At 48.2% G+C, this 24704-nt stretch overlaps 1 protein-coding gene across 1 annotated transcript in view; it reads left to right on the forward strand.

Annotated features, from left to right (window-relative positions):
- The window catches only part of LOC136571867 (scavenger receptor cysteine-rich type 1 protein M130-like), a 167450-nt gene that overhangs the window by 12678 nt on the left and 130068 nt on the right, over positions 1–24704 (forward strand). The window contains exons 3-4 of the mRNA XM_066572485.1: positions 2248–2562; positions 12400–12705. Of these exons, the coding sequence (XP_066428582.1) occupies positions 2248–2562; positions 12400–12705 (621 nt within the window). The remainder of the gene's footprint in view (positions 1–2247; positions 2563–12399; positions 12706–24704) is intronic.

Below are 24704 nucleotides of genomic sequence, written 5' to 3' on the forward strand. Positions count from 1 at the left end.
AATGAATATAGATTTCAAATGAATCTAAGCAAAGCAGAAGGAAAAAAATATGATTTTTTGTTTTTTGGCAATTGTGTCATTTTAAAAACAGTTTTTTTGTATAGCGCACATATGGATGAAGACTTTCACCCTAAAATGGATACCTTTGTTTGTCCTGTGTTCAGAAATATACCCACTGTAGCCCTAATCTTGAGTTCGTATGCACAATGGGACCCATACCAAAAAGAGCATTAAACTTCAATAGTTTTTTAACTTTTATGTTATTGCCATTATCCATTAGATAATGGTGGTCACGTGACTGCGGTCCGCTTGCAGTGGCCATTGGGTACTGCTTCAGGCTTTTGGCTATCTTTAGCCTGTAACCAGGAACAAGAAGATTTTAAATTTCCCAGGTCCTCCCCAGTTTCTGCGCTAGCATCCGCCTTTTTGGCAACGGGCGCATTCACCGAAGCGGGGGAAACGTCCGCGGATAAAGATCACATCGGTGGACATCGTCAGAATTCTTAGGTAAGTAATTTCCCCTCCCCTCATGGATCGGATCTGTGACGGTAGGTGAAACTTTAAAAATGGATTACGACGATCACGTGATGAAAGACTGCGTACCATGGCCACCTGTAAAATATCCTGGTTCTTGTCTACATTTTGCAGCTTGGAGGAGGGAGATTTAAAATTACCCTGGTAATCTGCGGCTTTTGCGCAGAAGCCACGGTAAATCTAGGGCCTTAGCTATGTAATTTCATCTTCCCTCATGGATATGAGGGGATGTGAAATGTAAACTTTTTTTTTACACTTTTTAAAATTTCCCTTTGCTTTACATGATCACCGTTATCCATTGGATAACGGCAATCATGTGACCAAGAACTACATACAGCAGTGCCCGGGGACATCTCTCTGCTCTTAGCTACTCATACTAGCCGAGAGCAGGGTGATTTTAAATTTCCTGGGCCTCCCGGCTTTCTGCCCATGCGGCTGATGTAATGACATCTGGCGTGCATGTGTATAAGACCGGCGTAAGGTCCTGGAAGTCTAGAACACCGCGGGACATCACAGAGGATGTGGGTGAGTAATCTCAGCTACCCTCAGTAGCAACACAGAATAGGACTTACAGTCACAGGCCCACTGATCCATGATGGTTTAAGAGTATGTCAGCTCCGGCCTGGATGTACTCAGACATAGCATTGACCTGATTGACTTCTTAGTGTCTAAGCAGGACTATTGGCCGGAGTATGGACAACATGCTTTTTTTTAATGCAAATGTCAGTAGGACTTTCTAATGTTAAAAACGCATCACAAGTTTGTGCTTTGGGATTTTTTTGTGATGCGTTATTAACATTAGAAATTCCCATTGACATTTGCGTTAAAAAATGCAGCGTTAATGCAGTGTTAAAAAAACGCTAGTTTGTGGGAGCCCTAAAAATGGCGCAGCAATTTGCTGTTGTATTTTTTCTTGCAATGCATTTTGCAATAAATTAAATGCATTTTTATATTCTGCAGATCTTTCTCTGAAAAAGTACAGTAATTTATTGACAGCCCTTAATACTGAGCTATTTCAGCATGCTGGATAGCTCCCTCTGGTTCTAAGTCCTGTGATCCTTGTCCTTGTCTCCTGTTCCTTGTAACTAATTCCATGTCTTCCACCCCAAATTTATGTTCCTTCCCCAATTAGTCTTCTATACAAACCTGGCCCTGTTCCCTCCTTCCTTGTGTGTTTAGGGTGCTTTGTGTCTGTAATCAAGCTTCTCTCCCACATACCTGTTCCTCTACAACTGACCTCTCTCTCACTTCCTGACTACGTTATTGCTTCAACCCCTTCTACTGCACCGCCATCTTGTGAACCAGACCCCGTCTACTCCTGGACCCCGCTATCCTCCTGTAGGTAGTTACAGCACAAGACTTCGGTCCCGCGCTAGACTCATGACACGCGCATGTTTAGTCCCAAATGCTTTATCTTCACAAGGGGACCAATTTCCTTTGAGTACGGTATTGTTACATATGTGGACATAAACTATGTGTAAGCACAGCATGGATCAAAATAGGAGTGCAGAATTTGCAGAACTTACAAGATCCACCAGGTGCCCCTCTTCATTCTGGCTCATAGAGAGGGACCCCGAGTGCTAGTCACTCCTCTAAGTTGTGCATTGTGCTTAAAGGGTATATGGAGAGGCGATGTCATGGTGAGACGTGCGCTGTTATATCAGTATTTCCTTAGATTTATGGATTTATATTAATTTCTGTTTATTTTTACAGTTCCAGTGAGACTTTCTGGAGGAGACACCAAATGTGAAGGTTTAGTGGAAGTGAGATTTGACGGCGAATGGTGGGTAGTGAATGATATGAGAGGCAACACAAAATACATTGCTGATGTGGTTTGTAGAGAGCTGGGATGTAACATCACAAATGTTCAACATCGTGTGACCACGGGCGAGATATTTGTAGATGATGAGAGGATGATGTTGTCAATGTTACTTTGTAATGGAGAAGAGTCGTCCTTGTCAGAGTGTGGTTATGTTCCATTTGGTCTTACAAAGCCTTCTGCAAATCTGATTGGAGTGAGATGTTCAGGTAAGAGATGTCTCTTTTCTCCCCACGCATCACACACCGGACTGGATACAGCATTATACCTGACAACATGTACAATAACTGCACTGACAACTGCTGAGAGAATGACACTAAATATCAGCCAGTATGCACACTCCATATAGTCCCGCGCACTCAATTTACATGCAATTTTCAGCAGAGGTATACCTTTAGATTATTACAGAGCCACAACCCAGGGACCATGGACCTCCAGTCCCCTCTCATGTTTCCAGTCTATTGCATAGAGTGGCAGCATCAAAGTATTTAATAAAAAAAACATTTCTTTAGGCTTGATAAAGACTGTATTAGTCGAAACGTTGCCTTTTTACATGGAGCAGTAAAGACATTTTTTTTTTTAATTAAACACCTTTGCTATTGCCACTTTATGTGATAGACTGGATACTAAATATCAGCCGGGCAGCAGCTTCATCCAAACACGGTTTCTATCAGCCAACAGTCCCATCATAAAGGGTTATTATACTGGTGTAATGCAGCCTTCTGTGTACATTTCTATGTGGATAATGGACTTATAGTTCTATGTATGAGATGTGTTGGAGCAGGTGAGATCTGCCAGTGGTGAGACACTGATTGCTCCATGATAAGCTCTGTAACTGTTGTCCATCTGCCACATACATTGTCACAATTATCAGCTACACATATCAGTTAACTGCAGGGTCGGACTGACCATCTGGTAATTCTGATAATATAATCATGTGACCAGTGCATAAGGACTTAACTCAGCAGTACTGAGGATAGGTGGTGGTGAAGGACCTGTGATGATATAATCATGTGACATGAGGGAAGGAGCTTTTTATACTGTGAAGTGATGAATTCGGTCTTCTTTATAGATAGTTAGCAGGCATATAACAGCAGCTAGCCAGGAAAAATACAGTCATCTGAAAGCAGTGTAATAAAATTTTCAACAATATTAAAAAAATGTTAAACAGACCTCCTTTTCCTTTGAAAAAAATAAAGCATTTATGGCTTTTGAAATTTGAGTATAAAAAAATAAAATCCAGTTAGGTCTCAGGGGGTTAATGTTTATTTTCCTATTTTCTTGCATGTGACATGATGAGGATTGTCTTCTACTCTTTACTGTTAGGCTATGAAATGGTTAATAAGACTGCCAAAGAGTGTAGGGAGGGGAAAAGATTGCAATCTGTATTGTCAAGAGTATTGTGGGTAAAGAGGCGTTACAAGGCTGTCCCTCAAGTTTCTTCCACGACAATATGTAATTGATGGAGTGGCAGAAATACAGTCCCTAATATCCTCATCATCTCTCAAAATATCCCAATATTGTTGAAGTATGTTTCTAATAGTCCTGGCACCTGTATCATATGTGCCAATTATCCGGATGATGTTAGAGGGATCTTTCTTTTTAGGGACTAATAGAGCCGCTCTCTCCTGTCCTTGTGCATGTTCGAAGGCACTGTCCACTACTTCCTTTGGATAATTTCTTTGAAGAAATCTATTGCTGAGATCTCGACTCTCTTTAATGAAGTCTAGTTCACTGGAGCAGTTCCTCTTTACTCTAAGGAACTGACCCTTTGATATCCCTTGTAGGAGAGGTCCCTGGTGAAAGCTTTCCCAGGAGAGCAAATTATTTGTGGCAGTCTTCTTCCTATGCAAAGTGGTAGTTAGGCCACCCTCGTCGGTCTTTTTGATGTTACTATCGAGGAACAATATCTCATACTTCTGGATTTCTGATGTGACTTTAAGGCCAAGGTTGTTGGTATTCAAAGGGTCTATAAATTGATGGAACAAAACATCGTCACCTGCCTATAAGATGAGGATGTCGTCGATATATCTTAGCTAGAGATGAGCGAACGTACTCGTCCGAGCTTGATGCTCGCTCGAGTATTAGGGTACTCGAGATGCTCGTTACGCGAGACGAGCACCACGCTATTTTCTGGCCAATAGACATGCAGGGAAGGCATTACAACTTCCTCCTGTGACGTTCCAGCCCTATCCCACCTCCCCGCAGTGAGTGGCTGGTGAGATCAAGTGACTGCAGAGTATTTAAAGCAGTCCCGCCCGCTGCTCGCCTCAGACACACGCTGGCAGAGATTAGGGAGGGTGCTGCTGGTGCTACAGTTAGAGTGTTGGCGTCTTCAAGAACCCCAACGGTCCTTCTTAGGACCACATCTTACCGTGTGCAATACTGTTGTGGCTGCTAGGAGCACTTTTGCACCAATTTTTTTTTTTCATCTTGGGCTCTGCAGACTATTGCGTTCTCAGTCTGCAGCCAATTATACAGAGTATAGGGGCAGTACTGGCGAGGCAGGGACAGTGGTAGTGTAGAATCCTGTCAACAAGTACCCAAACGGTCCTTCTTTGGGCTATCTGTGACTGTGTGCATTACTGTTGGGCTGCTGGGAGCAGTTTTGCACCAATTATTTTTTTTCAACTTGGGCTCTGCAGACTATTGCATTCTCAGTCTGCAGTCAATTATACAGAGTATAGGGGCAGTACTGGTGAGGCAGGGACACTGGTAGTGTAGAATCCTGTCAACAAGTACCCCAAAAAAGCTCCTGCTCCTGCTACCTGTGACCATGTGCGTTACTGTTGTGGCTGCTGGGAGTTGTATTGGCTCACTGTTAGCCAGCTAGGCCTTTCTACAGCCTAGCGTATAGTTTTTTCGGCCTACAGTGTGCGTAACATAACCGCTGTCAGCCTCCAAGTGCAGGCCAATAATTGCCTAATTTTTTATACCGCTCTGTGCGTTCCGTCAACTTCGCGCACAGCGTACGGCCACAGCCGCTGATAGAGGGAAAGACATATATACGCTATCTAGGGTGCTGATTTTTTCAAAAAAATCATTTAAAAAAATCCTCCTTAGGGCTACCTGTGACCGTGTGCATTACTGTTGTGGCTGCTGGGAGTTGTAGTGGCTCACTATTAGCCAGCTAGGTCTTTCTGCAGACTAGCGTATAGTTTTTTCGGCCCACAGTGTGCGTAACATAACCGCTGTCAGCCTCCAAGTGCAGGCCAATAATTGCCTAATTTTTTACGCCGCTCTGTGTCTGCTCTATTCGAAATACATCATGCTGAAGGGTAGGGGTAGGCCTAGAGGATGTGGCCGTGGACACGGACGAGGACGCGGAGGTCCAAGTGAGGGCGTGGGCACAGGCCTAGTTCCTGGTCCAGGTGAATCGCAGCCGGCTGCTGCGGGATTAGCAGAGAGGCAAGTTTCAGGGGTCCCCAGCTTCATATCACAATTTATGGGTCCACGTGGTAGACCTTTATTACAAAATGAGCAGTGTGAGAAGGTCCTGTCATGGATAGCAGAAAATGCATCCAGCATTGTATCGACCACCCAGTCTTCTACGCCGTTCACTGCTGCAACTCTGAATCCTCTCGCTGCTGCTCCTCCTTCCTCCCAGCCTCCTCACTCCATGAAAATGACACATTCTGATGAGCAGGCAGACCCCTAGGAACTGTTCTCGGGCCCCTGCTTTGATTGGGAAAAAATGGTTCCTCTCTCACCTGAGGAGTTTGTCGTGACCAATGCCCAACCTTTGGAAAGCTCCCGGGGTCCGGGTGATGAGGTTGGGGACTTCCGGAAACTGTCTCAAGAGCTTTCAGTGGGTGAGGAGGTCTACGATGATGAGACACAGTTGTCTATCTGTGAGGATGTAGTAAGGGCAGTTAGTCTGAGGGAGGAGCACACAGAGGATTCGGAGGAAGAACCGCTGGACGATGAGGTGACTGACCCCACCTGTTTCGCTAAGCCAACTGAGGACAGGTCTTTAGAGGGGGAGGCAAGTGCAGCCACAGGACAGGTTGGAAGAGGCAGTGGGGTGGCCAGGGGTAGAGCCAGGGCCAGAGCGAAGACTCCCCCCAACTGTTTCCCAAAGCACCCCCTCGCGCCAAGCCACCCTGCAGAGGCTTAGGTCTTCAATGGTGGAGGATGCGACCGTGTCAGAGCCTGGGACCGCACACGTCCTACCCACATCCAGAATTACGGGTCCTTCCTCAGTTCTGGTATCTGCGGCGGTTTATGCCACCTCCTCTAATCCCTCCCCTTCCTCCTCCTCCTACGCAACCTCTACCTCTCAATTGAGAAATGTTAGCAGCACGTCGCCAGCAGTCGGTGTGGCGCGGCAGCACAGCGGTGGGCAAGCGTCAGCAGGCTGTGCTGAAACTAATCAGCTTAGGTGACAAGAGACACACGGCCCACGAACTGTTGCAGGGTCTGATTGAGCGACCGACCTCTGGCTTTCGCCGCTGAGCCTGCAACTGGGCATGGTCGTGTGTGACAATGGCCGTAACCTGGTGGCGGCTCTGCAGCTCGGCAGTCTCACACACGTGCCATTCCTGGCCCACATCTTCAATCTGGTGGTACAGCGGTTTCTGAAAAACTACCCGCACTTGTCAGACCTCCTCGGCAAGGTGCGCCGTGTCTGCACACATTTCCGCAAGTCCACCACAGACGCTGCCACCCTGCGGACCCTGCAACATCGGTTTCAGCTGCCAGAGCACCGGCTGCTGTACGACGTGCCTACATGCTGGAATTCTACGCTGCACATGTTGGCCAGGCTGTATTAGCAGCGTAGAGCAATAGTGGAATACCAACTCCAACATGGGCGGTGTAGTGGGAGTCAGCCTCCCCAATTCTTTACCGAGGAGTGGGCATTAATAGCAGACATCTGCCAGCTCCTCGGAAACTTTGAGGAGTCTTCCCAGATGGTGAGCGGCGATGCTGCAATCATTAGCGTCACCATTCCTCTGCTATGCCTGCTGAGAGGTTCGCTGCAAAGCATAAAGGCTGACGCTTTGCGGTCGGAACAGAAGACGGGGGATGACAGTATGTCGTTTGATAGCCAGACCACCCTCATGTCTATATCTCAGCGCGTTTTGGAGGAAGAAAAAGGCAAGGGGAAGGAGGAGGAGGAGGGGGAAGAGACAGCTGTGCACACTGCTGAGGGTACCCATGCTGCTTGCCTGCCATCTGTTCAGCGTGTATGGGCTGTGGAGGAGGAGGAGGAAGAGGATCCTGAAAGTCATCTTCCTAGTGAGGAGAGCCATGTCTTGCGTACTGGCACCCTGGCACACATGGCTGACTTTGTTAGGCTGCCTTTCTCGTAAACCCATGCATTAGACGCATTTTGCCCAACACAGATTACTGGGTGTACACCCTTCTCGACCCACGTTACAAGGAGAACCTTTCCACTCTCATTCCAGAAGAGGAAAGGGGTATGAGAGTGATGCAATACCACAGGGCCCTGGTGGACAAAGTAATGCTAAATTTCCCATCTGACAGCGCTAGCGGCAGACGGCGCAGTTCCGAGGGCCAAGTAGCAGGGGAGGTGCGGAGATCAGGCAGCATGCTCAGCGCAAGCAGGGGAACACTCTCCAGGGCCTTTGCCAGCTTTATGGCTCCCCAGCAAGACTGCGTCACCACTCCCCAGTCAAGGCTAAGTCGGAGGGAGCACTGTAAAAAGATGGTGAGGGAGTACGTAGCCGATTGTACCACCGTCCTCCGTGATGCCTCTGCTCCATACAACTATTGGGTGTCAAAGCTGAACACGTGGCACGAACTTGCGCTGTATGCCCTGGAGGTGCTTGCTTGCCCTGCCGCTAGCGTCTTTTCAAAGAGGATGTTTAGTGCAGCTGGGGGAATCATCTCGGATAAGCGTACCCGCCTGTCAACTGCCAGTGCTGACATGCTTACACTAATAAAGATGAACAAAGCCTGGATTTTCCCAGACTTCTCTTCTCCACCGACGGAGAGCAGTGGAACCTAAAGATTCTTTTCGCTGCAACCACAGATAAAAGCATTCTTCTCTATCACCGGAAAAACTGAGCATTTAGCTTTGTCAATCTGTCTCTGATATTAGTCCTCCTCCTCCTACTCCTCCTCCTGAAACAACAGTCATCACTCTGAACTGCCAATTTTTCTGAAGCCAAAAAGGGTCATCTAACAATTTTTTTACAAAGTTTCAAAAGTATTAATACTTTAACATGAACCAATTTTTTTGACAGGGCTGGCTACAGCCTCTGTTACAAATTAAGCAACTACAAGCTGTATCTTTCTAAAAATATTTATGGGTTTCACCTGCCTTCTCAGTTGAGCAATTTTTCAGTGGGACATTTGTACTGTTGTTACACTAATTTTTCTGGCCCTCGCCTATACTCTTATCCAACTAATTTTTCCGGGCTTCGCCTACACTCATGATGCCCCAATGTTTCAAGGGTTGGCCTATACTCTTGCTACAGAAATGGGGTCTGCCTGCCTATACTTCTGCCACATTAATGTTACAGGGGTCTGCCTATACTTCCACTACAGAAATGGTGCTGGGGTCTGCCTATACTGCTGCTACAGAACAGATACTGGGGTCTGTCTATACTGCTGCTACATAACTGTTACTGGGGTCTGCCTATACTTCTGCCACGTAAATGTTACAGGGGTCTGCCTATGCTTGTGCTACAGAAATGTTACAGGGGTCTGCCTATACTTGTGCTACAGAAATGTTACAGAGGTCTGCCTATACCTCTGCCACATAAATGTTACAGCGGTCTGCCTATACTTCTGCTACGTAAATATTACAGGGGTCTGCCTATACTTCTGCTACAGAAATGTTACTGGGGTCTGCGTATACTTCTGCTACAAAAATGTTACTGGGGTCTGCCTATACTTCTACTACAGAAATGTTACTGGGGTCTGCCTAGACTTCTACTACAGAAATGGTGCTGGGGTCTGCCTATACTGCTGCTTCAGAAATGTTACTGGGGTCTGCATATACTGCTGCTACATAAATGTTACTGGGGTCTGCCTATACTTCTGCTATAAAAATGTTACAGGAGTCTGCCTATACTGCTGCTACATAAATGTTACAGGGGTCTGCATATACTTCTGCTACAAAAATGTTACTGGGGTCTGCCTATGCTTCTACTACAGAAATGGTGCTGGGGTCTGCCTATACTGCTGCTACAGAAATGTTACTGGGTTCTGCCTATACTGCTGCTACAAAAATGTTACTTGGGTCTGCCTATACTTCTACTACAGAAATGGTACTGCGGTCTGCCTATACTCCTGCTACCGAAATGTTACAGGGGTCTGCCTATACTTCTGCTACAGAAATGTTACAGGGGTCTGCCTATACTTCTGCTACAGAAATGTTACAGGGGTCTGCCTATACTTCTATTACAGAAATGGTACTGGGGTCTGCTTATACTACTGCTACCGAAATGTTACTGGGGTCTGCTTACACCTTTTCTACTGGAATGTTTCAGGGGTCTGTTTATACTATGGCTGCACACAGACTTTCCATCGCAGTGTTTTATTTATCTGGCCCAAAAACACTGACTGACTAGGGCATGAATTGTGGCCCGAGGCCAATATGTATTTTCTGTCGCGTTACCCCAGTTATCCGGGGGACTGCTTTGGACCAAACAAGAGGAGCGATACTGCATTTATGAGACTTTCACAGTTGCACTAGCATCGGAGTCCGCTCTATGCCCGCGATTGCTGAGGGTTTGTACAGAGGACTATGTCCTCAGCGCAGTGAAAGTCTGCCATGTTTGAACACTCTGATTTCTCTGACTTCATGGTTCATTTCTTGGGTTGCCTAGGACCTACCTTTGCTGTGGGTGCACACAGACTTCCCATAGCAGTGTTTTGTACCTTTCTGGCACAAAGACACTGACTGACTTGGGTAGGGGGCAGAGTGCAGATGGCTTTCCCCTTGCGGTGTCGATTGAGCTATCTGACACCAACACAGAATGAATCGTGTGTGGGCACATGGATTCCCCATTGCTATGTAACTCGCGGCACCTTGGGTCACAAAAGATGGGGGCTGGGAATGAGCTTGACCCTGGGCCCGCTCACGTGCTTCCCACACTGAGTATTGCCGCATTGTGGAGATGTGTAGAAGTACTGGCACCTGATTTCCCTTTATGCCCACATTTGCAGCTCCTGACGGAGGTGGCACAGGATTGGAATGAGATCGAACTTCAATTTCTCATCAATTCTCAACAGCATTGTGGGCTATCGCCCAGGAGAAGAGACAGCGGTGTGACCGGCAGGCAGTGATTGTGCTTGGTTGCAGTTAGTGTGGTGCTTAGCTAAGGTGTGCCTTGCTAATGAGGGTTTGTCCAAAGTAAAAATTGTTAGGTGGGGGGCAGACTCTTGCCCCTATTGTGGCTTAATAGTGGGACCTGGGAGCCTGAGATGCAGCCCTGCATGCGGCCCTTGTCCTGCCCTATCCATTTCTGTGGTGTTTCCATGGATTTCAGATGTTGAAGACCTATCCGGAGCATCGGTCATATACAAAAATGCTCGAGTCGCCCATTGAATTCAATGGGGTTCGTTACTCGAAACGAGTTCTCGATCATCGCGAAAAGTTCGACTCGAGCAACGAGCACCTGAGCATTTTGGTGCTCACTCATCTCTACTAGACACTGATAAGGGAGTGAAAGTTTATGGTCCCTGAATTACTGTTGATTAGGTTGTTAAGTTCCTCAACTTTATACGTTTGACGAAAGGACCCCACAGATGTCTGAGAGGTGTGCAAATGTGCACACAACACATGAGAACATGCACAAAATGCTGCACAAAACTGTAGGGAAAAAAACACATCTGGACCTCATTAGTCTAAAAAGAGCTTTTTAAATCATGGTGGAAGAGTGTCACACTTGCATATAAACAGGCCTTACATCCGCAAAATACTACAGGACTATGCACAGGCATGCACACAAATCAACCTTGTTCATTGCGCAAATGCTTTGCACTGAGGCAAGCGTATTTATGCATACACTCATCTAAAGTCACCCTTAATTTAGTAATGCATCTTTTCTGTAGATATTTTCATGTTGGGTATTAGTGTATCTTGACGCCACCAGGAAGTCCTGGTTGATGCCCCCTGTTTCTGATTGGCTGGAGAGCAGCCTGGAAACTAGGTCCTGCAAGGGCACTAAAAGTACGTGGCAAAAACATGAAGCACTCCGTGGTGCCGCCTGATGCAGGGAGGCGACAGGGCGGGGGAAGAGAGACTGTAATGTTTGGCCCCCCTGGTATGGCTTTCCAGGCGGCGAAGCACAACCGCTGATGCTGCCAGGTGTCAGCAGGGGAAATGGCCGGCAAACATATCACTGTCCCGGTGGCACTCAGCCCGGCTTCTGTCAGAGGGGGAGTCCCGACGGCGGTGAGGGTGGCATCTGTCACCTGGGTAGTCCCGACGGCGGTGAGGTCCGTATCTATCGGAAGGGAGAGGCGGGCAGGTAGATGAGATTCCCGGCGGAGGCGCAGAAGTGCTCAGGCCGGCAGCTGTGAGAGGAGGAGCGGGCGAAACGGACCAGACAGTCCACACTGCGGCCAACAAGAGGTGAGGGCGGCAGCAGAGGGTGAGGGTGATATTTCTTCATAATCTAAGGGCAAGAATTAATTAAACCCTGTTCATAATGCTGCACACTGTCCTAATAGAACCTTACTGCCTTGACCCTATCAGAAGCTGGGGGGTGTTACAGGGGCGTTCCTCCTGTCACACACCCTAGCTACTGGTGGCATCAAGATACACTAATACCTTCATGTTGAAGTGTGTAGACATTTCTGGAACCCTTCTCTAAACTCATTGTCTACAAAAATATATATGAACAATTGTGACTTGATGTTGTAGACGATACTCCTGGTATGTAGGGTGTAGTAAGCGATATTACTATTGGTCGCTGCTGTTAGGGATTCTCTCATGAAGAATGCTGTTATGATGTGCATTGTGATTAATGTGCATGTGGAGAGGGAATGACATGGTGAGACAGGCGCTGCTGTATTATTATTTTCTTAGATTCATGGATTTTTATATTAATTTATTTTTATTATCACAGTTCCAGTGAGACTTTCTGGAGGATACACTGAATGTGAAGGATTAGTGGAAGTGAGATATGAAGAATGGTGGGCAGTGGAATATAACACAGACAACAGAGAAAACATTGCTAATGTTGTTTGCAAAGAGCTGGGATGTAATACCATAAATATACAACATCGTGTGACCAGAGGAGACATATTTGTGGATGATGGCAGGAAGATGTTGGATCTACAATGTAGAGGAGAAGAGTCATCCTTATCACAGTGTGAATATTCTATAAATGGTATACAACCTTCTGTACGTCTGATGGGAGTAAAATGTTCAGGTAAAAGACATCTCTTTTTTCTCCACACATCACACACCGGACCGGATACAGCATTATACCTAACAACATGTACAATAACTGCACTGACAACGGCTGAGAGAATGACACTAAATATCAGCCAGGCAGCAGCTGCATCCAAAGATGTTTTCAGCCATCAGTCCCATCATAACGGGTTATTATACTGGTGTAATAGAGTCCTCTGTATACATATCTGTAGGCATAAAAGGGACTCAGGTGCCAGCACTTCTACATATCTCCACAATGCAGCAATACTCTGTGTGGGAAGCACGTGAGCGGGCCCAGGGTCAGGCTCAGTCCCAGCCTCCACCTTGTGTGACCCAAGGTGTCGCGAGTTACATAGCAATGGGAAATCCATGTATCCCCACACAATTCATTTTGTGTAGGTGTCAGATAGCTAAACACCGCAATGGGAAGTCTTTGAGTTCCTTGGGCTCACCCTGAATTTCACCCCGCCAAGGAACTCGGCCCACATTTCAACCCTAGTCAGTCAGTGTATTTGTGCCAGACCGGTAAAACACCGCAATGGGAAGTCTTTGTGCACCCACAGCATAAGCGAGCCCAAGGAACTTAAAGATGGCATGACGCCTAAAGAAATCACAGTGCCCAAACATGGCAGAGTTTCACCCCATGAAAGACCTCGGCCCACATTTCTACCCTAGTCAGTCAGTGTATTTGTGCCAGACTGGTAAAACACCGCAATGGAAAGTCTTTGTACACCCATAGCATAGACGAGCCCAAGAAACCCAAGGAAAGCATTACACATAAAGAAATCACAGCGCCCAAACATGGCAGAGTTTCACCCCACCAAGGACCTCAGCCCAAGTTTCTACCCTAGTCAGTCAGTGTATTTGTGCCAGACCGGTAAAACACCGCAATGAGAGGTTTTTGTGCACCCACAGCACTGACGAGCCCAAGGAACTTAAAGATGGTATTACGCCTAAAGAAATCACAGTGCCCAAACATGGCAGAGTTTCACTTTGCTAAGGGCCTCGGCCTCGGTCCACATTTCTGGCCTAGTCAGTCAGTGTATTTGTGCCAGATAGGTAAAACAGCGCAATGGGAAGTCTTTGTGCATCCACAGTATAGGCAGACCCCTGTAACATTTCTGTAGCAGAAGTATAGGCAGACCCCAGTAACATTTCTGTAGTTAAAAGTATAGCCGAACCCCAGTAAATTTTCAGTAGCAGAAGTATAGACAGACCCCTGTAACATTCCGGTAGTAGAAGTATAGGCAGACCACATTAACATTTCTGTAGTAAAAGTATAGGCTGACTCCAGTAACATTCCTGTAGCAGAAGTATAGACTGACCCCTGTAACATTTCTGTAGCAAGAGTGTAGGCGAACCCCTGAAACATCGGTGTACCAAAAGTATAGGCGGACCCCAATAACAGTTCTATAGCAAATGTATAGGTGAACCCCTGTAACATTTCTGTAGCAAAAGTATAACCAAACCCCTGTAACATTTCTGTAGCAAAGATATAGGCAGATCCCAGCAACATTACTGTAGCAAGAGTGTAGGCGAACCCCTGAAACATTGGTGTACCAAAAGTATAGGCAGACCTTTGTAACATTTCTGTAGCAAAAGTATAGGCAGACCCCAGTAAAATCTCTGTAGCAAGAGTATATTCAGATCCCAGTAACATTTCTGTAGGAAAAATATAGGCAGACCCCTGTAACATTTCTGTAGCAAGAGTATAGGCGAACCCCTGAAATATTGGTGTACCATGAGTGTAGGCGAGGGCCCGAAAAATTGGTGTACCAGGAGTACAGGTGCACCCCTGAAAAATTGCTCAACCGCGAGGGCAGATGAAACCCATAAACATTTTTTTTAAAGATGCAGCTCGCTGTTGCTTAATTTGCAACAGAGCCTGGAGGCAGCCCTGTGAAAAAATGGTTTCTGTTAAAGTATCAATACTTTTGAAACTTTTAAAAATTGTGAAAAAATATAAACAGAGCCTTTTGGGCCGCTGAAAAATTGGCAGTTAAGCGGGATGACATGCTGTTTTAGGAGGAGGAGTAGGAGGAGGAGGAGTGATAATATCTAAGAGTGATTGACAAAGCTAATTCACCCTTTTTTTTGGTGATAGAGAATGCTTTTTTCTCTTATTGCAGCAAAAAAAATCATTAGGTTCCGCCGATTTCCGCTGTTGGAGAAGAGAAGTCTGGGGAAATCCAGCCTTTGTTCATCTTTATGAGTGTAAGCATGTCGGCACTGGCAGATGACAGGCGGGTACGCTTATCCGTGATGATTCCCCCAGCCGCACTAAACACCCTCTTTGACAAGACGCAAGCAGCAGTGCAGGCCAGAACCTTCAGGGCGTACAGCGCAAGTTCGTGCCACGTGTCCAGCTTTGAAACCCAATAGTTGTATGGAGCAGAGGCATCATGGAGGACGGTGGTACGATCGGCTACATACTCTCTCACCATCTTTTTACAGTGCTTCCTCCGACTTAGCCTTGACTGGGGAGTGGTGACACAGTCTTGCTGGGGAGCCATAAAGCTGGCAAAGGCCCTGGCGAGTGTTCCCCTGCCTGCGCTGGACATGCTTCCTTATCCCCGTTCCTCCCCTGCTACTTGACCCTCAGGACTGCGTCCTCTGCCACTAGCACTGTCAGGTGGGAACTTTAGTATCACTTTTTCCACCAGGGCCCTTTCTTTTTGCAGCACTCTCGTACCCCTTTCCTCTTCTGGAATGAGAGTGGAAAAATTCTCCTTATACCATTGGTCGAGAAGAGTGTACACCCAGTAATTCGTGTTGGCCAGAATGCGTCTAACGCGAGGGTCACGGGAAATGCAGCTTAACATGAAGTCAGCCATGTGTGCCAGAGTACCAGCACGCAACACATCGCTGTCCTCACTAGGAAGATGACTTTCATGATCCTCCTCCTCTACAGACCATACACGCTGAACAGATGAGAGGCAAGCAGCACGGGTACCCTCTGCAGTGTGCCCAGCTGCCTCCCCTTGCTCTTCCCCCCCCCTCCTCCTCCTCCAAAACGCACTGAGATATAGACATGAGTGGTCTAGCTATCAAACGACATGCTGTCATCCCCCGTCTCCTGTTCCAACCACAAAGCGTCGGCCTTTATGCTTTGCGGCCAACTTCTCAGCAGGCAAAGCAGCGGGATGGTAACGCTAATGATTGCCGCATCGCCGCTCACCATCTGGGTAGACTCCTCAAAGTTTCTGAGGACCTGGCAGATATCTGCCATCCATGCCCACTCCTCAGTAAAGAATTGTGGAGGCTGACTACCACTACACCGCCTATGTTGCAGCTGGTATTCCACTATTGCTCTACGCTGCTCGTACAGCCTGGCCAACATGTGCAGCGTAGAATTCCAGCGTGTGGGCACGTAGTCGGTGTTCTGGCAGCTGAAACCGATGTTGCAGGGTCCTCAGGGTGGCAGTGTCCATGGTGGACTTGTGGAATTGTGCGCAGACGCACTGCACCTTGCCGTGCAGGCCAGACAAGTGGGGTAGTTTTTCAGAAACCGCTGAATCACCAGATTGAAGATGTGGGCCAGGCATGGCACATGTGTGAGACTGCCGAGCTGCAGAGCCGCCACCAGGTTACGGCCGTTGTCATACACGACCATGCTCGGTTGGGGGCTCAGCGGCGAAAGCCAGAGGTCGGTCTGCTCTGTCAGACCCTGCAACAGCTCAGGGGCCATGTGCCTCTTGTCACCTAAGCTGATTAGTTTCAGCCCGGCTTGCTGACGCTTGCCCACCGCTGTGCTGCCGCGCCACGCGCTACCGACTGCTAGCGACGTGTTCACACTTCTTAATTGAGAGGTAGAGGTGGCAGAGGAGGAGGGGGAGGGTTTGGAGGAGGTGGCATAAAACGCTGCAGATACCAGAACCGAGGTAGGACCCGCTATTCTGGGTATGGGTAGGACGTGAGCGGTCCCTAGCTCTGACTCGGTCCCAGCCTCCACCAAGTTCACGCAATGTGCCATCAGGGAGATATAGTGCCCCTGCCCGCTAGTACTTGTCCACGTGTCCGTGGTTAAGTGGACCTTCCCAGTAAACACGTTGGTGAGGGCACGATTTATGTTGAGGAAGATGTGCTACTGTAGGGCTGGGATGGCACACCGGGAAAAATAGAGGCGACTGGGGACTGAGTAGCGTGGGACCGCCGCCGCCATCATGTTTTTGAAAGCCTTCATTTCCACAAGCCTGTACGGCAGCATCTCCAGGCTGATTAATTTGGCAATGTGCATGTTTAAAGCTTGTGCGTGTGGTTGGGTGGCGGCGTATTTGCACTTTCGCTCCAACGCTTGTCTTAGCGACAGCTGAGGCTGTGCTGAGAGACATTGCTGGATGGAGTGGAAGACGGTGGAGGTGAGGGTGTGGGTGCAGGCTGGGAGGAACTCGTGCCTGCGACCTGGGAGGGAGATTGGATCTGTGTGGCAGGTTGGGGCACAGAGGGAAAGAGGTAGTGGCGTGACCCGGAGGCGGGGAATGGCCTTCGTCCCACCTTGTGGGGTGCTTGGCCATCATATGCCTGCGCATGCTGGTGGTGGTGAGGCTGGTAGTGGTAGCTCCCCGGCTGATCTTGGTACGACACAGGTTGCACACCACTGTTCGTCGGTCGTCCACGCTCTCACTGAAAAACATCCACACCTTTGAACACCTAGCCCTCTGCACGAAGGTTTGCCGCGAGGGGGTGCTTTGGAAAACAGTTGGGGGAGACTTCGCTCTGGCCCTGCCTCTCCCCCTGGCCACTCCACTGCCTCTTCCAACCTGTCCTGCTGCTGCACTTGCCTCCCCATCTGAAGCCTTATCCTCAGTAGGGTTAGCGAACCAGGTGGGGTCAGTCACCTCATCGTCCAGCTGCTCTTTCTCCGAATCCTCTGTGCGCTCCTCCCTTGGACTTACTGCCCCTACTACTACCTCACTGACAGACAACTGTGTCTCATCATCGTCATCCACAAAAAGCTCTTGAGACAGTTGCCAGAAGTCCCCAGCCTCATCACCCGGACTCCGGGAACTTTCCAAAGGTTGGGCATCGGTCACGACAAACTCCTCAGTTGAGAGAGGAACCGTTTTTCCCACTCATGGCAGAGACCCGAGAACAGTTCCTGGGAGTCTGCCTGCTCATCAGAATATGTCATTTTCATGGAGTGAGGAGGCTGGGAGGAAGGAGCAGCAGCAGCCAGAGGATTCAGAGTTGCAGTCCCTAGGCTGGGAGTAGTGGACTGCGTAGAAGACTGGGTGGTCGATACATTGCTGGACGCATTTTCTGCCATCCACGACAGGGCCTGCTCACACTGCTCTTTTAGCAATAATGGTCTACCACGCGGACCTGTAAATTGAGATTTGAAGCTGGGGACCCCAAAAAACGTGCCTCTCTCCTAATCCCGCAGCAGCTGGCTGTGATTCATCACAACCAGGAACTCGGCCTGTGCCCGTACCCTCACTAGGACGTCCGCATCTACGTCCACATCCTCGACCCTTACCCCTTCTCCTCATCATGGCGGATTACAAATAGAGCAGGGGCCAAATAAATTACCCCACTGTACAGCACTGACAACTGTGGCTTAATTCACAGCACACAGAGACTTGTAGATAGCGGAGGCTCTATGCTGTGACTTGAAAAAATTAACCCGCTGTCTTGCACTGATTGCTGGGCGTAATTTACTCTGGCAGAGACTTGTAGATAATAGTGGCTGTGTGGAGTGGGAGAAGACTCTAAAGCCAGTGGATAGTGCTGGTAACTGAAGCTATCTCAACCCCACCAAGGAAAGGGTATTGTGAGACGCTCTGCACAGCGGCGGAGCTGCAGAGGCCCAGAAAATATTACAGTACTGTTTAGTGGTGAGACCTATGTCTAATGCACTGCAGACATAGAACGGTAGCCCTAAGAAGGAGCTTTGGCATTCTTGCATGGAGGATCAGGACTGTATAGTGTATAACTTTCCCTATAAAAGTGGCTGTGCCCCAACACTCTGTGTCTAATGCACTGCAGACGCAGAATGGTATAAATGAAGTCGCTTGCAGTAGGCTAGGAGATGTTAGAGAGCAGTTTCATGGTGAGAGCTGGTTGTATGGCACTGCAGCCTGATAACGCTATTACTGAAAGGCTGGGAACTGGCCTAGGCCTAGATGCGTAATACAAAAATTGATGGACTACTACTCCCAGCAAGCCACAACTATAATGCATATGGTCAAATATAGCGCCAAGAAGGAGCTTTGGCGTTCTTGCATGGAGGATCAGGACTGTATAGTGTATAATTTTCCCTATAAATTGGCTGTGCCTCAACACTCTGTGTCTAATGCACTGCAGACCCAGAACGGTATAAATGAAGTAGCTTGCAGTAGGCTAGGAGATGTTAGAGAGCAGTTTTACGGTGAGAGCTGGTTGTACAGCACTGCAGCCTGAGAACGCTATTACTGAAAGGCTGTGAACTGGCCTTGATGCGTAGTACAAAAATTGATGCACTACAACTCCCAGCAAGCCACAACTATAATGTACACGGTCAGATGTAGCCCTAATAAGGAGCTTTCGGGTTAGAGATGAGCGAGCGTACTTGTCCAAGCTTGATGCTCATTCGAGTATTAGGGTGTTCGAGATGCTCGTTACTCGAGACGAGCACCACGCGTTACTCGAGTCAATTCCATTTCCCTCCCTGAAAGCTTTCCGCCATTTTCTGGCCAATAGACATGCAGGGAAGGCATTACAACTTCCTCCTGTGACGTTCCAGCCCTATCCCACCCCCCTGCAGTGAGTGGCTGGTGAGATCAAGTGACCGCCGAGTATTTAAATCAGTCCCCAGACACACGCTGGCAGAGATTAGGGAGGGTGCTGCTGGTGCTATACTGAGAGTGTTGGTGTCTCCAAGAACCCCAACAGTCCTTCTTAGGGCCACATCTGACCTAGTACATTACTGTTGTGGCTGCTGGTAGCAGTTTTGCCCTTTTCTTTTTTTTTTTTATATCGGGCGTGCAGGCTATAGCGTTCTCAGGCTGCAGTTTGTAATACATAGTATAGGGAGAGTGGTGGTCAGGCAGTGACAGTGGTAGTGTAGAATCCTGTCTACAAGAACTCCAATGGTCCTTCTTAGGGCCACATCTTACCATGTGCATTACTGTTGTGGCTGCTAGGAGCAGTTTTGTACCAAATTTTTTTTTTCATCTTGGGCTCTGCAGACTATTGCGTTCTCAGTCTGCAGCCAGTTATACAGAGTATAGGGGCAGTACTAGTGAGGCAGGGACAGTGGTAGTGTAGAATCCTGTCAACAAGTACCCCAACGGTCCTTCTTACGGCTACCTGTGACCGTGTGCATTTAACTCCGTGTCTGCTGGCAGTTCTAGTACCTCACTATTGCACAGCTAGACCTGCTTGCAGGCTTGCGTATAATTCTTTTTCTGGCTGCAGTTTGCGTAACATAAACACTGTCTCCCTCCAACTGCACGTCAATAATTCACAACATTTTTACACTGCTCTGTGTCTGCCGTCATCTGTACGCAGTGTACGGCGACAGCCCCTGATAGAGGGAAAGTCCCATACATGCTATATAGCCTGCATTGCATTTAAAAAAAAACAAAAAACAATCCTTCTTATGGCTACCTGTCACCGTCTGCATTTCACTGCGTGGCTGCTGGGAGTTGAAGTGCATCACTATTGCATATTGCACAGCTAGGCCTGCTTGCAGGCTTGCGTATAATTTTTTTCTGGCTGCAGTTTGCGTAACATAAGCGCTGTCTCCCTTCAACTGCACGTCAATAATTCACAACATTTTTTAAACCGCTCAGTATCTGCTCTATTCGTAATCCATCATGCTGAGGGGTAGGGGTAGGGCTAGAGGACGTGGACGCGGGCGAGGACGCGGAGTTCCAAGTGTGGGCGTTGGCCAAGTTCCTGGTCCAGGTGAATCGCAGCCGGCTGCTGCGGGATTAGGAGAGAGGCAAGTTTCTGGGGTCCCCAGCTTCATATCACAATTTTTGGGTCCACGTCGTAGACCTTTATTACAAAATGAGGTGTGTGAGCAGGTCATGTTGTGGATGGCAGAAAGTGCATCCAGCAATGACTCCAGCAACCTGTCTTCTACGCCGTCCACTGCTGCAACTCTGAATCCTCTGCTGCTCCTCCTTCCTCGCAGCCTCCTCACTCTATGAAAATGACACATTCTGATGAGCAGGCAGACTCCCAGGAACTGATCTCAGGCCCCTGCCCTGATTGGGAAAAAATTGTTCCTCTCCCACCTGAGCAGTTTGTCGTGACCGATGCCCAACCTTTGAAAAGTTTCCGGGGTCCGGGTGATGAGGTTGGGGACTACCGGCAACTGTCTCAAGAGCTTTCAGTGGCTGAGGAGGTCGATGATGATGATGAGACACAGTTGTCTATCAGTGAGGCAGTAGTAAGGGCAGTAAGTCCGAGGGAGGAGCGCACAGAGGATTCGGAGGAAGAGCCGCTGGACAATGAGGTGACTGACCCCACCTGGTTTGCTAAGCCAACAGAGGACAGGTCTTAAGAGGGGGAGGCAAGTGCAGCAGCAGGACAGCTTGGAAGAGGCAGTGGGATGGCCAGGGATAGAGTGACGCCTCTGCTCCATACAACTATTGGGTGTCAAAACTGGACATGTGGCACGAAGTTCCGCTGTATGCCCTGCAGGTGCTTGCTTGCCCTGCTGCTAGCATCTTGTCAGAGAGCGTGTTTAGTGCAGCTGGGGGAATCATCACGGATAAGCGTACCCGCCTGTCAACTGCCAGTGCCGACATGCTTACACTCATAAAGATGAACAAAGCCTGGATTTCCCCAGACTTCTCTTCTCCACCAGCGGAGAGCAGCATTACTTAAACATTCTTTTCGCTGCAACCACGGATGCAAGCATAGTTCTCCATCACCATAAAAAAAGGGACATTTACCTTTGTCAATCTGTGTATGATATTAGTCCTCCTCCTCCTACTCCTCCTCCTGAAACATCCTGTCATCACGCTGAACTGCCAATTTTTCTGCGGCCCAAAAGGCTCAGTTTATTTTTTCAATATTTCTACGTTTCTAACTGAAGCATTGAAACTTCAACATGAACCAATTTTTTTAACAGGGCTTCCTCCAGGGTCTGTTACAAATTAAGCCACAGTTAGCTAAAAAATGAATCTGTTTCACTTGCCCTCTCGGTTGAGCAATTTTTCTGGGGTACATTTGTACTGTTGGTACACTAATTTTATGGGCCCTCGCCTATACTGTAATCCAAGTAATTTTTCTTGCCTTCGCCTACACTCATTGTACACCAATGTGTCAGGGGTTAGCCTACACTCTTGCTACAGAAATGTAACTCGGGTCTGCCTGCCTATACTTCTGACACAGTCATGCTACAGGGGTCTGCCTATACTTCTGCAGCAGAAATGTTACTTCGGTCTGCCTATACTTCTGCTCCTGAAATGTTACTGTGGTCTGTCTATACTGTTACTACTGAAATGTTACTAATACTGGGCTCTGCCTATACTGCTGCTACGGAAATGTTACTAGGGTCTGTCTATGCTGTTACAGCTGAAATGTTCTAATACTGGGCTCTGCCTATACTGCTGCTACGGAAATGTTACAGGGCTCTGCCTGTACTGCTGCAACTGAAATGTCACTGGGCTCTGCCTATACTGCTGCAACTGAAATGTTACTGGGGTCTGTCCATACTGTTACTACTGAAATGTTACTGGGCTCTGCCTATACTTCTGCTACTGAAATGTTACTGGGCTCTGCCTATACTGCTGCAACTGAAATGTTACTGGGGTCTGTCTATACTGTTACTACTGAAATGTTACTGGGGTCTGCCTATACTGCTGCAGCGGAAATGTTACTTGGGTCTGTCTATACTGTTACTCCTGAAATGTTACTGGGCTCTGCCTATACTGCTGCAGCTGAAATGTTACTGGGGTATGTCTATACTGTTACTACTGAAATGTTACTGGGCTCTGCTTATACTGCTGCTACTGAAATATTACTGGGCTATGCCTATACTGCTGCAACTGAAATGTTACAGGGGTCTGTCTATACTGTTACTACTGAAATGTTACTGGGGTCTGTCTGTACTGTTAGTACTGAAATGTTACTAATACTGGGCTATGCCTATACTGCTGCTACTGAAATCTTACTGGGGTCTGTCTATACTGTAACTACAGAAATGTTACTGGGGTCTCCCTGGACTTCTGCAACATAACTGTTAGTGGGGTCAGCTTATACCTTTGCTACAGGAATATTACTGGGGTCTGTGCATAGTATGGGTGCACTATGTTTTCCCATCGCAGTGTTCTACGTATCTGGCCCTAACAAAAAAAAAACCCAGACTGACTAGGGCATGGAGTGTGAGCTGAAGCCAACCTGTATTTTATCTCACGTTAACTCAGCTATCCGGGGCACTGCATTGGGACAAACAAGAGGAGCGATACAGTGCTAATGAGACGTTCACAGCTACGCTAGCATTGGAGCCCACTCTAGGCCTGCGATTGCTGAGGGTTTGTGCAGAGGCCTATGTCCTGGGTACAGTGAAAGTCTGCTTCCTGCCTACGATTGCTGAAGCTGTTGGCCGAGGCCTATGTCCCGGGGGAACTGCAACTGCGTCAGGTTGGGGCTGTGCAACTTTTCCCTGGCTAATCCTGTCATTGGAGCGGGGAAAGAAAACGTAACTGATATACTGAGCCCGTCGCAGATGAACTAGCATCGAAGTCCGCTTCATGCCCGCGTTTGCAGAGGGTGTGGGCTGAGGCCTATGTCCCGGGGGAAGAGCAAGTACGCCAGGTTGGGGCTGTGGAGCTTTTTCCCGCTAATCCAGTCATTGGAGCGGTGAAAGGAAAGCTAACTGATTTAATAAGCCCGTCGCAGATAAACTAGCATCGAAGTCCGCTTCATGCCTATGATTGCTGAAGCTGTGGGCCGAGGCATATGTCGTCGGCGCGGTGCAAGTCTGCCATGTTTGGCCCCTCTGATTTATTTATTGTTCATGTCTTGGGTTGCCTAGGACCCACCTATGCTGTTGGTGCATATTTAGTTCCGATCGCGGTGTTTGACCTGTCTGTCACAAAGACACTGACTGACATGGGTAGGGGGCAGAGTGCAGATGGTTTTCCCCTTGCGGTGTCGATTTGAGCTATGCGACACCTAGACAGAATGAATCGTGTGTGGGCACATGGATTCCCCATTGCTATGTAACTCATGTCCACGTTTGCAGCTCCTGATGGAGGTGGCCCAGGATTGGAATGAAGATCGAACATCAATTTCTCATTGATTCTCTACAGCATTGGGGGCTATCGCCCCACCCCTTTTAAAGAGGGTCGCTACCTGGCCCTGCCAACCCTCTGCAGTGTGTGCCTCCGGTTCCTGCTCATGGCAGACGCACTTATAACTAGACATGAGGGTGGTGTGGCTATGCAGCCAGCGTGTGGCATGAGGGCAGCTGAAGGCTGAGCAGGGACACTTTTGTGTGCGCTGCAGACGCAGGGTCGTGCGGGGGGGGGGGGATTGGGCAGCATGTAACCCAGGAGAAGAGGCAGCGGTGTGTCCCGCAGGCAGTGCTTGTGCTTGGTTGGAGGTAGTGTGGTGCTTAGCTACGGTGTGCCTTGCTAATGAGGGTTTGTCCGAAGTAAAAATTGTTAGGGGGGGGGGCTCACTCTTGCCGCTATTGTGGCTTAATAGTGAGACCTGGGAACCTGAGATGCAGCCCTGCATGTTGCCCCTCGCCTGCCCTATCCGTATCTTTGTAGTTTCCATCACTTTCGTAGGTTTTGCAGATTTGCACAAGTGAAAACCTTAGCGAGTATCGGCGATATACAAAAATGCTCGAGTCGCCCTTTGACTACAATGGGGTTCGTTACTCAAAACAAACTCTCAAGCATCGCGGAAAGTTCGACTCGAGCAATGAGCACCCGAGCATTTTGGTGCTCGCTCATCACTATTTGAGGTTCTTGCACGAAGGATCAGGACTGCATAGTGTATAACTTTCCCTATAAAAGTGGCTGTGCCCCAACACTCTGTGTCTAATGC

The sequence above is a fragment of the Eleutherodactylus coqui genome, chromosome 6 (genome assembly GCF_035609145.1).
Source record: "Eleutherodactylus coqui strain aEleCoq1 chromosome 6, aEleCoq1.hap1, whole genome shotgun sequence".
NCBI lineage: Eukaryota > Metazoa > Chordata > Amphibia > Anura > Eleutherodactylidae > Eleutherodactylus > Eleutherodactylus coqui.